Genomic DNA, 14,489 nt, shown 5'->3' with positions numbered 1-14,489 from the left:
CAATGTGTAAAGTACTTTCATTGTTCCCTTCACAATATTTAAAAAAATTTCATGAAAATTTACACGAATCTGGATGCATGCTGCTTTTAACATCAGATAAACATCTTTTCGTTACAGGATAGCTCATGAAAGTCCAATTGAACTTTAGATTTTTATGCTTATTGCACTTTTTGTACAAACGATATCGATAATTATATTATTTGTTCCAAAGAACAAAGCACCATAAATTTCAATTTAGAATATGTCGTAAAAGTCTGGTTCCATGCCTACATTTACTACGTAGTGTAAGGGAAAGGAACTTCAGACTAATAAGAAAAGGTAAATAGAACGGAATACGTATTTACTAGTAGTTTGAAACAAAATTTATACGACGAAAGACGTAGAGATTATTTCATTGTTTTCTAAAACGTACATGATTAAGTTATGTTTAAATTATATATATATATATAAAAACAAGATTTGAATACGAAAAAAACAGCATGTGTTTGAATTTCATAAGCCAATTTTACGAATTTAATGATATTTCACATTCTTATAAAATGCAAATATAATATAAAAAAACAAGAACAAAGATCAACAAGCATTACAAGCAGTAAGTAAAACATGTTGTAATAGCAATTAATATAACATTTATACCCTTACATATTAAAGTTACATATATACAATATTTTCAAAATATATCTACGAAGTTTTATTTATTTAACTTCGCCCCGCGCCCTCGCTAATTAGCGTGTTTTCGCTCCGCGCCCCCGCCATTTTAACTCGTTAATTTTCGACTTTTCGCTTGGCGGGTCGCGGGGCGAAAACACGAACGGCACAAGTCAGCCACCATAGTATTTAGCTATTTATTTAGACATGTCCATAATTTAAGCAAATTAAAAAGAAATTTCAGTATCACAATACTTAAACTATACTGCAAACAGTAAAAGCGTCTAGCCAGATTTCGCAGTAATACAGAGCATTTTGTAACCAAAGAGTAAAGCATTAAATGCATTAATGCACCTACATTGTCTCCCTTAAAATATTAATTCGATTAAGTTAGCTTTTTTGTAGCTGCAATGTATTTGAAAATCCCTTGCAAAATGCTATAACAATTTTTACCTCCTATTTTCTACTTTGTATACCCATGGCATCGTCTTACCACGTAATTTATTGATTTCAGGACGGTGAAACAGACTAGTCTTAAGTTCAATATACATGTGACATGGGTATTTCATTCCACAACAAACAATAAAGTAAGTGACCCTAAAGTGAGATTGGGGTACGTTTAAATCATTACTCTATTGATTGTGAACATTATTAAGATCGGCCATTGACGTTACATTCATCAAACTAAGATGTGAACATTTAGAATGAGTTATAACAATTCTAAACATGTATCATATAAAAAACATTCTCCTTTTGATAGAAATGTTCTCAGTCCTTTATTATACGTGATGCTTTTGAAACTTAGTAGTAGCATACTCTTTGAATTAGCAGCACAACCTTTGTCACAGTAATGCCGATATTTTTAGAAAACTATAAATAAACAAAGAGAATCGTTCTTTTTTCCCTATAAACACATATTTCATAGATAAGATACAGAACTTCTAATCTTTCAAGTCTCACATATTTCCGAAACTGAAAACATCAAGCGCAAAACAACTATAAAAAATAAAAGTTTGTTGATCAGGTTTCAAATGTGGACATTGACCATTATGCCTATATACTAATTACATGTAAGTTTAACCTGTTCCATGTTATCCCAAGTGCTTTTCTGACATATTGGATTATGACAGTTTAGCAGATGAGGCTCGTCTCCTCGACAAACAAATGTTAATGAATCCTTCTCTTGTCCGAACTGGAAATCCGGTGATAGAATTCTGAAAACACCGAAAATGAAAAGTGTTTAAATAACAAGGGATATAGTCGTATTTTCTAAAATAAATCGAATGAAGTATGATCTACGGTGGTTACTATAGATATAATAGGGTAAAACATCAATTATACGCTTCTGAAAAGAAACATATTGAAAAATAACTGAAGGACAATAAATTGTGCTGTCTTCTATGCAAATTCAGCGATATCCAAACACACGAGTACAAAGCAATGCCTTAACAAAATTATTAAGAAAAAGGCGACCATTTATTGAACATTACTCATTAGGCACGATTGGGGTTGGGTTAAATAAAAAAAGCACGACTGTCCTAACGGAAGATCTTTATGACACCTTGTCTTTGTTTGCTAAGAGAAAGGAGAAAATCATTGGAACTGTACCAAATTATGATATGACTAAATTAGATGAGATTTAAATGTACTAGCAAATAACAAAGAGTGTTAAGAGAGAAAAAACACATCAAATACATGAAAATGGAGTTTATTTACGATTCATTTCGAAGAACCGAGCGGCATGCGACTTTTCTTTCATTTTGACCCCATCTGTGTCCATCATTGCTGCACTCCTTATGAACTCGACGCCAGGCGGTGTGGAACTTTACCCATAACAAACTTGATGTTATGTCGCTCTCCGATAATGATTCGGATGAAAGTTGAATATATACTAATGGTTTTCCTACAATAATATCAATTAAATGTTTAACCCTTTCGTTTGCTTCTAGAGCTGCAGTTGTTAAAATGTGAAGGTATTTGCCGGAGATATTTCAAAGAGAATTGTTACTCTAAACTTTGCCGGAAACAAATTTTCAATCTCACTTCAGGTTATGCAGGGAAAATAAGATCCATCCATGGGTAGATAAATTGAATTAAAAGGTTAAAAGTCAACATATGTTTATATTTTACCATAATTCATTTGAATCTTAAAAATTATTTTGCATTAACTCAAGTGACCAAATGAAATTTATATGAATATCCACCGGATTTGATCTGTAATTTATAAAAAAAAAAGAATTGGACAGAGTTATATTTTATCGTTAATCACCATCATAACAGTCAATCTTTTGAAATATATACTCAATTCAACTGAACTTGACAATGAAAAAATGAACATAATGTTTCTAAAATGGTTGATATAAATGGTTAATATATATGTCATATCTTCATTTTTTCTTAATCAATCTATACATAGTAAAAATATGTTTTTCGAATTAATCCTAAAGTCGATTCTCGAAGAAGTTGAAATAAAATATATTTCTTATATTTTATACACATATATTTTGAAATAATTTGTTTTCAAACTTCAAACAATTATTTCGTGAATATCACAAGACCGCTTTAAACACTTTAAGTAATTCACGTTTTAATTATGAAAGACCGGTGGTGCCATTTCAACTTCTTGAATACTCGGGTACACCATCAAATTGGTTCTTCTTCAAAGGGAAAAACAATTCTTTTTGGGTTTTTTATAGTTTATAGTTTAACAGAAAAAGTATAGTAATACATTTTAATATGTATGAAAGGTGACAATAACACAAATACAATTAATTTATTGATAATTTCGTTATTTAATACATTAGTTAGTTAATCATAAATGATTAATTAATCAATTAAAAATATACAAATGTATTAACCCTTAACCTGCTGGAACCCAAAGTGATTATTATTTGTCCACCAGTATAGAGCCAGGCCAGCCTGTACACCCGTGTAGTCTGATCAGGTTCTATACTGTTGGAAGCTCAATTTTTGTATTTAGATATTGAAATCCCTTGAACTTTGAATGGACTATTTCAAATTCAAAGCTGGACAGATCCATTATATAAATATTGCAGGTTGCGAGTTAAGTAAAATAAGTTACCGTCGCTGATGTTGTATTTGAAGCAAACTAATATCATCGGCAATTCTTGACTGTCCTCTGTGCCATTGAAATCACAGTTTCCTAAGGTCTTCTCAGTTCCATTGCAACTTATTTTCACAGCAATCTTATTTGTTTCAAAAGCGCTTTGGTGCCGTGCTCGGGAAAAGCCACCGTATCTTAAATAAACACAAACATCAAGTAATGAAAGAATGGTCAACTGTAAACTGGGCGCTTCTAAAAGTAAAATCCAATATATTTAGCCCAAGTTAATTACAATAGAGATTGCATCTGTATATTAAAGGTATGTAATAGAAAGAGCATCGAAACACGAGGCTATCGGATTTGTAGGAGGGGGCGTAGCCCCCGAGTATTAATCAGACTACCAAGTGTTTTGATATACTTTCTCTTTTGTATCATAGTCAAAAATTAAATCCTTGTTGTTACAATATGAACCCCCCTCCCCCCCCCCAAAAAAAAATGTAACCAATGAACGAGCATCTGAAAATGATATTTCTGTCGCTTTCCCTTTCTCTGCCGTCACAATAAGTAAACCCCAGCAAAAATGAGCCAATCAATGGGCATGCTCTCGAGTGCGGGTAACTAATACCTGCACTTCAGTTAACGCTCTGTGCATATACGATTTAACTCTGGCACATTTTCAACAGAAAGGTCCCCAAACTATGATACGAAAGAGTATATGAGAGGTATGCAAGTTAACTGTGAACTGTTTGATTGATTGGTATTTACTTTTCGGGAGGAATATCATTTAAATTTAATATCCGTATTTTTATTCATTTATTGTGATTTTGCGCATTTGCATTATTTTGGTTGTTTAAGTATAGGTTAAAGTTTATAAGTACGTATTTACAAAAATAAATTGGTCAGGCGCGGCGTTACCAAACTAGCCTTGAGTGGATAAGTCATTTGTTTAATTTCAAGGGGAGGAATCACGCCGTTCGTTACCCAAACAAACAAGATGGCGGATGCGGCCAAAAAGTAGGATTTTCCCTTTTTTCTCTGAAATTCGTGATGTTCATGTGTAAAGGTACATATAACAACCTTCTCCACAATTTTCCTGGCACACAGAAATTTATTTCATGGTGTTTCGTCCCGTACTTCTTCTGAAATGCGCGTCACCAGATTCGAAGCGAGAGAATTTTCCACCGGTTTGATCGTGGTAACGTACGGCTTCTTCTCTAAAATTCACTGTTTCGTTTACATATATGTATATTTACTGAAATCATTGACATTATAAAGTTGTAATATGTCGGCATCTAAGCATTCATGCCCATTCTGGCTAGAATAACCGCTGAAAATATTAAAATCGGGGCATTTTCCGGAAATGATAACGTATGGCGCACAAAATAACAATGATAACGTACGGCGCATTTTTGTCTGCTTAATTGATTTTCTATATAATAGAAAAGTTATGTTACCAATTACCAGACATAAGAGGATGTTTAGAACCAAATAAAGGAACTGAATAATATTTAGTGCTTGCATAATATCTGTCATGTGTTTTTGTATCGGATAGAAATATCCGATCCGAGGGCTCTTTCGCAATGGGCTGTAACGATGCTTGCTAACTTAAGCCCTTGTGCAGGTGCCAGTGGGATGGATATTAAAATCCGATAGGTAATCACGAGTGATATGTTTTCTTGCATATCATAGTCGAATATAGAGCAACTTTTCCACCTTTGGTGATCTTAAAGTTTCGTCAAAAGTGAAACTTGATCGCAAATTTCAAATATCTATGTATATGTTAGTGCTCATCCGTACTGTTCTATAGAAATTATAGATTTTGACGGGAGCGATAGCGACAGAAGGATGTTTTAATTTCTGTAGAACAGCTACGGATGAATACTAACATACTAAGTGTCAAGCTTTTTTGGCACTTTATTACGTCACTATGCTGTTCTATGAATTATAATCGACTATGAACGGAATTCAATAAAGTATCGTCTTTTGTTCTTCAATGAAAATTAACGCACATATTTTTTTAAGAAATACAGCGCTTTCATTGGGTGAGAAATAAATTTGGACACTACATAAACTTCTATTTTTCATAGTGCTTAATAGAACCGTGTTCGTAAAATAGACAAGTATAGTGACGAAAGAAAGTAAATATTAATGAAGCCAAATAAAGCTTGACACTAAGTATGTTAGTATTCATCCGTAGCTGTTCTACGGAAATAAGAAACATTCTCCGGCCGCTATCGCTCCTGTCAAAGTTTCTAAATTCTGTAGAACAACACAGATGAACACTAACTGATTACTACGCTACTATGATAATAGTGTTTACGAAGTATATGTTACTAACATATACTTCGTACACACTATTATCATAGTAGCGTAGTAATTTTTTACAGCTGTTCTTTCATAAAGATAATTTTTTTGTTATATAATCCATTATCAAGGTTTAGTTTTATTACACAAAGTCCATTTTCATACTTATAGTAAAATACTAAGTGCTTACTCTTTGATTAATACATAATAGTCACATTTTATTTATTTTTTTATATAAATCTAAGGTGATTTCTTCTGAAACCAGTTGATATATCACGTTATGTAGTTGTTTACGACAGCGATTGGAGTAGATTTATATATAGTTGCTTTTTTTTTCTTTTTAACACCAAATTTTATTTTATTCCAGTTGTCATTATTATAAGATCAGCACTAGTTGCGCACAAATATATCCATATTTTTAATACCGCTGCAAAACCTGCAATTGCATTTTTGTAGAAATCTCCCATTAATTTGTATGATCCTGTACGAATATTTCGTGATATTTTTTAAGTAGAACAAGGGAGACAATTAATGCATTACGATTCTTTTGGTAATTCATTGGTTGTCTTTCTTCAGTTGTATAAAACTTTGTAATAAACCAAAATTAATGATAATTTAGATGTTGAAGTGCTCTTACATGATTTCCCAACCGTCCGTATGTACACCAGTTTGTTCATGCACTTGTTTGTGTCTGATTATTAGCACATGTACTCACCTGTACACATGTTTATATGTATGTTCATATGTGCGTCTGTCCGTACACTTTTGACCGCAATCAGTACATACTTATATGCATGTCCAGACAAAAAGTGTGATGCTTCACATCAGCTTTATCGTTGTACCTGTCTGACTTTCATAGAGCCTGTCTGTCTGCAACCAGTTGTCTTAGTACATGTCTGTCTGCACACCAGTTTTGTCTTTATACCTGTCTGTCTGCACACCAGTTTTTCGTAGTACCTTTCTGTCTGCACACCAGTTTGTCCGAGTACATGTCTGTCTGTACACCAGTGTGTCTTAGTACCTGTTTATCTGCACACCAGTTTGTCGTAGTACGTGTCCGTCTTCACACTAGTTTGTCGTAGTACCTGTCTGTCTTCACACCAGTTTGTCGTAGTACCTGTCCGTCTTCACACCAGTTTGTCGTAGTACCTGTCCGTCTTCACACCAGTTTGTCGTAGTACCAGTCTGTCTTCACACCAGTTTGTCGTAGTACCAGTCTGTCTTCACACCAGTTTGTCGTAGTACGTGTCCGTCTTCACACCAGTTTGTCGTAGTACCTGTCCGTCTTCACACCAGTTTGTCGTAGTACCTGTCCGTCTTCACACCAGTTTGTCGTAGTACCTGTCCATCTTCACACCAGTTTGTCGTAGTACCAGTCTGTCTTCACACCAGTTTGTCATAGTACCCATTTACCTGCAATCTATTTTGTCAAAACTTTTGTCATTCTTTTATAACTGATAGTCTATTTAATCATTTTATTCATGTGACTGTTTATTGATGAAGTGTAATCTAATGGATTTTTATATACTTTTATGTTATTTGAAATTTATATTAGATTGAATCTTCATGGCATTTGTTGTCAATATATTATTAGTAGATTACAGCTTTATCACTAACAAATTTATTATATTAATTTCAATTCTTATTTTTTTTTATATAGTTCTCAGGCTAATTTAATTATAAATCAAATTATATATAATAGTTTCATGTAAGATGTCGCATTATTAAAATGTACCAGAATTAGCTTAGCTCAGAAGGCATTATATGTTTGTATTTCGAATTTTGCAATATTTTATTGTAGTTATGTATCTTTTTTTCTATCATTTGAGTACTTTGTTCACCTTTCCGTCTTTTTGTGATTACGCTTTTCGTCACCATTCTCCTTCTGGTTTCGTAACTCTCGTCCACTGGGTCGTCAGACCAAACAAATAATGGTAGCGAAATTTCAGACTCTAATGCTGTTAATTGCAAGTGCCGAAAGTAGTCCGCTTTTTTAAGCGGTTACTTCCCTTTATATGTAAACTAACGCCGAAAAATTCAGGGGAGATCACTGCGTAAAGGGCGCATTAATTTTCAAGAATGGTCGAAGATTTCTAATATTGTTTTATTCTTTATAGATATATATGCTTATAGTAAGCGCCATGATTATTTACATCTGTGTTAAACAACAGTTAGCGTCGTTACAAACCCTATATAGAATAATATAGTTTTCTTCAGGCTGTTAACAAATAACTTCACCGTGGCCTTTGGGTTTGCGCGCTCGCTTAGGAAGCGAGAGGTCTAGAGTTCAAATCCCAGTTAAGGCAACTCATTTTTTTCTAATTGTTTAAGTCAAATAAACATTGGATTGAATATCAGTGTTTAAATTAGTCTTATAGCCAATTTACTACAATTAAGACGCTGGTAAGCATTGGTGGCACTTTACAAAAACAAATTGGTTTATAATCTCACAACCTTCACCTTTCTGACATTCTGAGACCCAAACAAATTCAGCGCCTTCTGTGCTTTGATTTATGTTTGACGTGGTTCAAATATTAAGATTTTCTTAGTAATTTTGGAAAAGAAAATATATCAAGTCTTCCGTACCATTTTAACATTTTTGCACTGGTGAATGCATTTCTTCTTTCTGATAAGGGGATAAGACCATAATTATCGCACAACACTGGCGAAATTTAATGTGAAGACAACAATACACAAATTCTGCATTTTATACAAAAATATTCTCAAACTATAAACGTGTGTTTTACTTGGTATATTTACAACGAATATCTATTATGCCACCAGCTAGAAAGATATTGATACCCGATGGTGCAGCATTGTTCAATAATTTATTTCTGAGATGACAAATATCTATCATTTCCTACATACAAATAATTTATTATCAACTGACTGGACAAATAGAAATCCACCAAGTAGAAAAATGCGCCGTACGTTATCATTGATATTTTATGCGCCATACGTTATCATTTCCGGAAAATGCCCCGATATTAATATTTACACCAGTAAATCTAGCCAAAATGGGCATGAATGATTACTTGACAACATATTACAACTTTTTAAAGTCAGTGGTTTCAGTTCATAGACATATATGTAAAAGAAACAGCGAATTTGAGTGAAGAAGCCGTACGTTACCACGATCAAACCGGTGGAAAATTCTCTCGCTTCGAATCTGGTGACGCGCATTTCAGAAGAAGTACGGGACGAAACACCATGAAATATATTTCTGTGTGCCAGGAAAATTGTGGAGAAGGTTGTTATATGTACCTTTACACAAGAACATCATGAATTTCAGAGAAAAAAGGGAAAAACCTACTTTTTGGCCGCATCCGCCATCTTGTTTGTTTGGGTAACGAACGGCGTGATTCCTCCCCGTGAATTTCATCACTTTGATAAGTATGAAACTTGTCATTAATTTTAAGATGTAAAAGCCGTACAATGAGTGATCTGTATGTATAGAAAATTTCACAAAATATGATAAAAGAAAATAAATATGACAAAATATCGTTTCATCACGATTCGAACTTCTATCCTGAAAGACTAACAAATGAGTCTAAAAAGCAAGTTTACACCTTTTGCCTTAAATTAAAATTTGTATGGTTTACCTCGGAATCGGAATGTCATTCAATATTTGTATGTCTCAGGTCAGTATTGCCAAATGATACTCATATGTAGCTAAAATACAGCCGGTAAGAACATTATTATGTCATAAATCATTTTTTTTTTCAAAATGACAATTTGTTTTATCTCAAATGTACACGCTTAAAAATAAGGTATACATTTCACTAGCTTCTATTTGTCTTTCAATGTAAAAAGAAATAACAACTAAACAAAACAAAAGAATCAATATATGTTATACAGATAATATGGTAAATAATTAACTACAAGTCTGATTCAGTGAGAACAATCCAGAACTTAAATGCAGCTTTTGCAGCCTCTAACGATACATGTGTTTACTTCATCCATCCAAATGGAACATACAATTCAGGTAAAAATTGATAATTGTAAAAACTATGAAATATTTATTTAAAATATATTCCGAAATCCGAAATTAATTTCAACAGTGTATATCCAGAACCTCTACTCTATGCAACTTACTCAAGGCCATGTAGGTCTCTACAGACAACCTGGGTATTTTTCCAATTCCAGTTGTCGCTGGAAACCCATTTCCACTCGCCATCATAATTTATTTCAAGAAATGCATTTAGAAACTTTTCGGAGGAACTCGGCCTAATTTTAGAACGAAATCCTGTAACAAGATGCAAAACGCAACAGTATTTGTAAATAGTGGCTCATTCAGTTTTCTTATAATGTGCAATATATCAAATAACTCGAACAAAAATATCTGATCCAATATATCGTTAAATCAAAAAATGGTTTCCTTTTAATGTGTATTTTTGCTCTCCAAAATTACAATAGATAATCTTAAACTTATTGCATGTGGTTTATGCATATGATGTTTTCGGCTTTTGTTTTCGAATGTGTAAAGAAAACAAAATATTATTTTTTTTTACAAAAGTTGAACGTTAAACATTTCTTTAGATATATTTTGAAACTTTATCTGTATTACATTTATTTCGTATTCATATAGAGAGATACCCACCAACACATTTGTCTATTTCCTTGTCCCATCTTAGGTTCGACTGACACGTGGCATTACCCCCGCCAAACATACCGTTTGGACACTTAACTATATTCACAGCGCCAACGTTTCGACCATTAAAAGTACCCATTTTGGGTAAAGGGCAAACAGGGCGACCTGGCAAATAAATATTTCTTAAATTATCAAATACACAAACTCACATATGTTTTTAAATGATGACAGACAACGGCTTTTCTAGGAAAATATATTTTTTCTTAAAACATCATCAATATCAATCATTTTGTATGTGAGTTGAAGTCAATCAATATTTGTTAAAACAATTCTCATTTTACCGAATCAAGTTTATTTCGGTAGCGTAACGTACCGTGAAAACCATGTTTCAAGATACATTATGGCTTTTCTGTCGCAGTTTTTCCGTTGATGTTTAATTAATATTAATATTTTTCTTTCGTTATCTAACTATGTCTATGGTAATCAATAATGTCTGAAAGATTATCAAAAAATATATATATATATTTTAATTTCTAAACAGCTTCTTATATTTCAAGGTAATATTCACAATTTAATCATTTCTGACTATTCACTAGGCTCATAGACAAAGGTATGTTACACTTAGATTACATTCGTGTCCTATAGCTACCATTTAATATATTGGCAATGGCGGCTTTTTAATTCATTTGATAAACTCAAATGAATATCTTGTATCCTAAACGATGTATGCAATTGGAATTAGCTTGCTAAAGTTGTGACAATTCCTTTCCAATTTAATTATCTTGAAACCTTATATGAATAATACGTGTTAGGATATTGTTTCAAGTGAATGGGAGTGTAAGTCCCTTTTTAAGAAAGGGACTATTTCAGTCTCTAGAATAGAATAGAATAGAAAAGAATGGAATAGAATAGAATAGAATAGAATAAGAATTGAGTATAAAAGAATGGAATAAATTTTATTTCCAATCATGGGCCTTAACATTTTTATTATTACATAATAATGATATTGTACAAGATTTACAGAACAAAAACCCTAACATAATTAAAGCTTTATTATGATAAGCAAACACAATTAACAAAAAACTTTGAATCAATAAGAAACTAAGGCATTTTAAATACCAAAAATGAATAAAAAAGAAAATGTAATACTAGAAAGTCAAATTATTCACTATAAAAGGTCAACAAGATGTTATATTTATAGAAATTCGAGTCTAGATGAAAAACATTTATGGACAAAGTTTGCTACAACATCAATAGTATCATCATTCTCACTTAAAATCATATATACAAACTGTTCTGACATTTTCTATTAAATAATTTAGAAGCTTAGCCATTTTGATATTTTTTGTACAATGTATTTATTTTGCTTTATAATTTTGAATTTATGATTTAGATTTTAATTTATTTTAGGTTGGGTTTTACGTCATATTAGTACTGTAATTGTCATATTTGAATAGAGACCTCTTATGCTCCTCTGTGCAGCATTTTTTCCAACGACGTTCTGTAAGCTAGCAGGAGAGCTTTTTCATATGAAATAATCCAAAGCCCCAAACGGGAATAGAATTCACAGGGGTGATGGTAGAGGGTATAACTTATATGGACAAAGTGTCAGATATACACTATACAGTTTAAAAGTTACATTTTTCCCCTTTTTTTATTATATTACATATTAAACTATGAAATGACTTAGGATCAATATTGCAATGTAGATTCGCATGAAGATGCGTTGCAAATAGATCTACATGGGATCTATTCTTGATACGTCGCCATTACGGAGAAAAATATGACGGACTTTTAAAATTTACAAAATATTTTAAAAAATGTAATTGAAATAAGGCATTCTATTTTTTACGATGCTCCTATAGGAATAATAAAGAGACCAATGCATTGGGAAGAAAAATGCTAGATACATACTGAACTGCATGCAAGAGTACGAACACGTTCCATCATCTGAAGACATCAGCAGGTTCTTTGGTATGCACACCTCGTTGTCTTTGCATGGACGATTATAACAATTTTTGTCGACCTAGGAAGGTCGGTCATACACAGAAAGGAAAAAATCATTAATTAGATATGAAAAAAAGCTCATTTAATATGAAATTAATTCTCAGTATTACAGGAACTCCACTAAGGTCCAAAGACTTTAAAACTTAAAATTTAGAAATCTTACAGATTTTAAGAGTATTATTAAAAATGGGAAAATCTGCAAAGGATAATAAAGAAATATACTCGAAATTAAAGTGAAAATCGACATATGTGCGATTATCAGCCGGTTTTGAGTGAAAAGCGTTGCAACATTTTTCAATTTTGGGTCTTTTTACACAACACAAGGATTATTCGTAAAAAAAACGCGGTACGAAATGACCTGAAAATTAACACATATCATTAAAATACATAAAAATATTCCTAGTCCAGACATGTCAAAAACACTCATTGAAGTCCTTTAAAGAAAGATTAAAGGCTTCTTTGAAAAAAGAAGGAAAGAAATAAAACGTCAATAATTTATGTTTGGAATGTTTGGCTTACAACTGTGATACAAACTTTACAGTTTTGTTTCTATTTTTAAACCGTCTCTGATGTAAATTCTTGATATTTTTACGTACAATAAATCGAAGTATTATTATATTTAAAAGCTATAAGTTTTCTGAAAAATAAATATATAAATAAAATAATAATAAAAATATAAATACCTCCGGAGGCCAAGACCGGAACTCAGAGTAAACGTTTGATTTAGAAACCTTCTGTGTTCCATTCCTATATTTCTTATTCAGCTCACACATTCCTGTTTCCAGATCAAAGTTTATAGACTTACATTGCTTTTGTCTTACACATAACTTCATGCAATGTTCAACGTTCTGCGTCTTTGACCCCCAAAATTTCTCAACACCTAGTCCTATTTCACGAACAAGGTATTTCGAAGCATCAAAACAATGTCCAGAGTCCGCGCTGGCATCGGTAAACAGAAAATGCAAGAAAATACACGCAAAACCAAGAAACCAGTACATTGCCATGATCCACTAGATTACCAAATTATCGTGTATTTGATAAGAAAATACCTATTCATATTTAAGAATAATGTATAAAAACGAATCGACCGTTCTATGAGTACTAAGCTTGACACTTTCAAAAAGTACAGCTATCAAAATAAATTTTCGTTTAAATTCAACGAATGGAGATCACAGTTTTCCCGCGACATCCGATTTGTCAAGCCGCTTCATTTTGCGCATAGTTATACTCGTTCGTTTATAAATTTTAACTCTAGTTGGTAATCAATCACTGTAACAACTTGCGTTCAATATTGTAGCCAATCATGTATCAAAATTATGCCATATAAAACATTATTTATTAGTTTCTCTGCCGCTTGGAAACATCAAAACATTACCTTTCGAGATATACAAAGTACCATGAAAGGAAAATGGAATTTTACATAATGAAAAGAATTATTTATTCTGCAAAAGGAAGCTCTTTTAGTACACGGCCAATATCATCTGGGTAAGTTTATGGTTTTAAATGGCAAGTGCAAATCAGCCGACACCCCTTGCAAAAACGTATGCTGTATTATATAGTGGTTTATGGCATGTCGTGTTTGTTGCTTTTGTGTCGTGTTACTGTGATGTTAAACCCAACAACAACAACAACAAAAATCAAAAAGAAACACAAGCATTATAGAATTATCAGTTCTCAGGGTTTTTTTTCTTGCCAATACAGTATAATTTGTAAAGTCTAATTATTTTAACCGAGGACACATTTCAAAACAATCATGCCTCAGAAATGAGTAATTATATTTATTCTAAAGAAGGAGCTATCAATTGTTTCATTATGTTTTAAATATTTTATCTAAAGCGTTTTAAATACATATAGCAAAAAAATAGGACGAGTATG

At 32.4% G+C, this 14,489-nt stretch overlaps 1 protein-coding gene across 1 annotated transcript; it reads right to left on the bottom strand.

Moving 5' to 3' along the window:
* Positions 1-1,584: 1,584 nt before the first annotated feature.
* LOC132716520 (uncharacterized) lies at positions 1,585-14,273 on the bottom strand. Its single transcript, XM_060699813.1, has 7 exons — positions 13,298-14,273; positions 12,522-12,633; positions 10,617-10,772; positions 10,112-10,262; positions 3,731-3,906; positions 2,365-2,551; positions 1,585-1,862 (listed from the first exon to the last, which is right to left on the bottom strand). Exons 1-7 carry the CDS (start codon positions 13,616-13,618, stop codon positions 1,709-1,711), a joined length of 1,257 nt encoding a protein of 418 aa, XP_060555796.1. The 5' UTR covers positions 13,619-14,273; the 3' UTR covers positions 1,585-1,708.
* Positions 14,274-14,489: the final 216 nt, after the last annotated feature.

This window comes from Ruditapes philippinarum, unplaced genomic scaffold (genome assembly GCF_026571515.1).
Source record: "Ruditapes philippinarum isolate M1 unplaced genomic scaffold, ASM2657151v2 ctg5679_1_1_1_1, whole genome shotgun sequence".
Classification (NCBI taxonomy): domain Eukaryota; kingdom Metazoa; phylum Mollusca; class Bivalvia; order Venerida; family Veneridae; genus Ruditapes; species Ruditapes philippinarum.
Note: the sequence above shows the minus strand (reverse complement) of the source record. Positions and strands in the feature narration are given on the sequence as shown.

Bases quoted from the DNA above. Each gene is read 5' to 3' on its own strand.
- LOC132716520 (XM_060699813.1), bottom strand. From the start codon at position 13,618: ATGGCAATGTACTGGTTTCTTGGTTTTGCGTGTATTTTCTTGCATTTT. The intron at 10,773-12,521 runs GTATGTATCTAG...TTTATTTGCCAG, and splicing joins GTACTCTTGCATGCAGTTCA to GTCGCCCTGTTTGCCCTTTA. The intron at 1,863-2,364 runs GTAAATAAACTC...CGGTGTTTTCAG, and splicing joins TCGGTTCTTCGAAATGAATC to AATTCTATCACCGGATTTCC.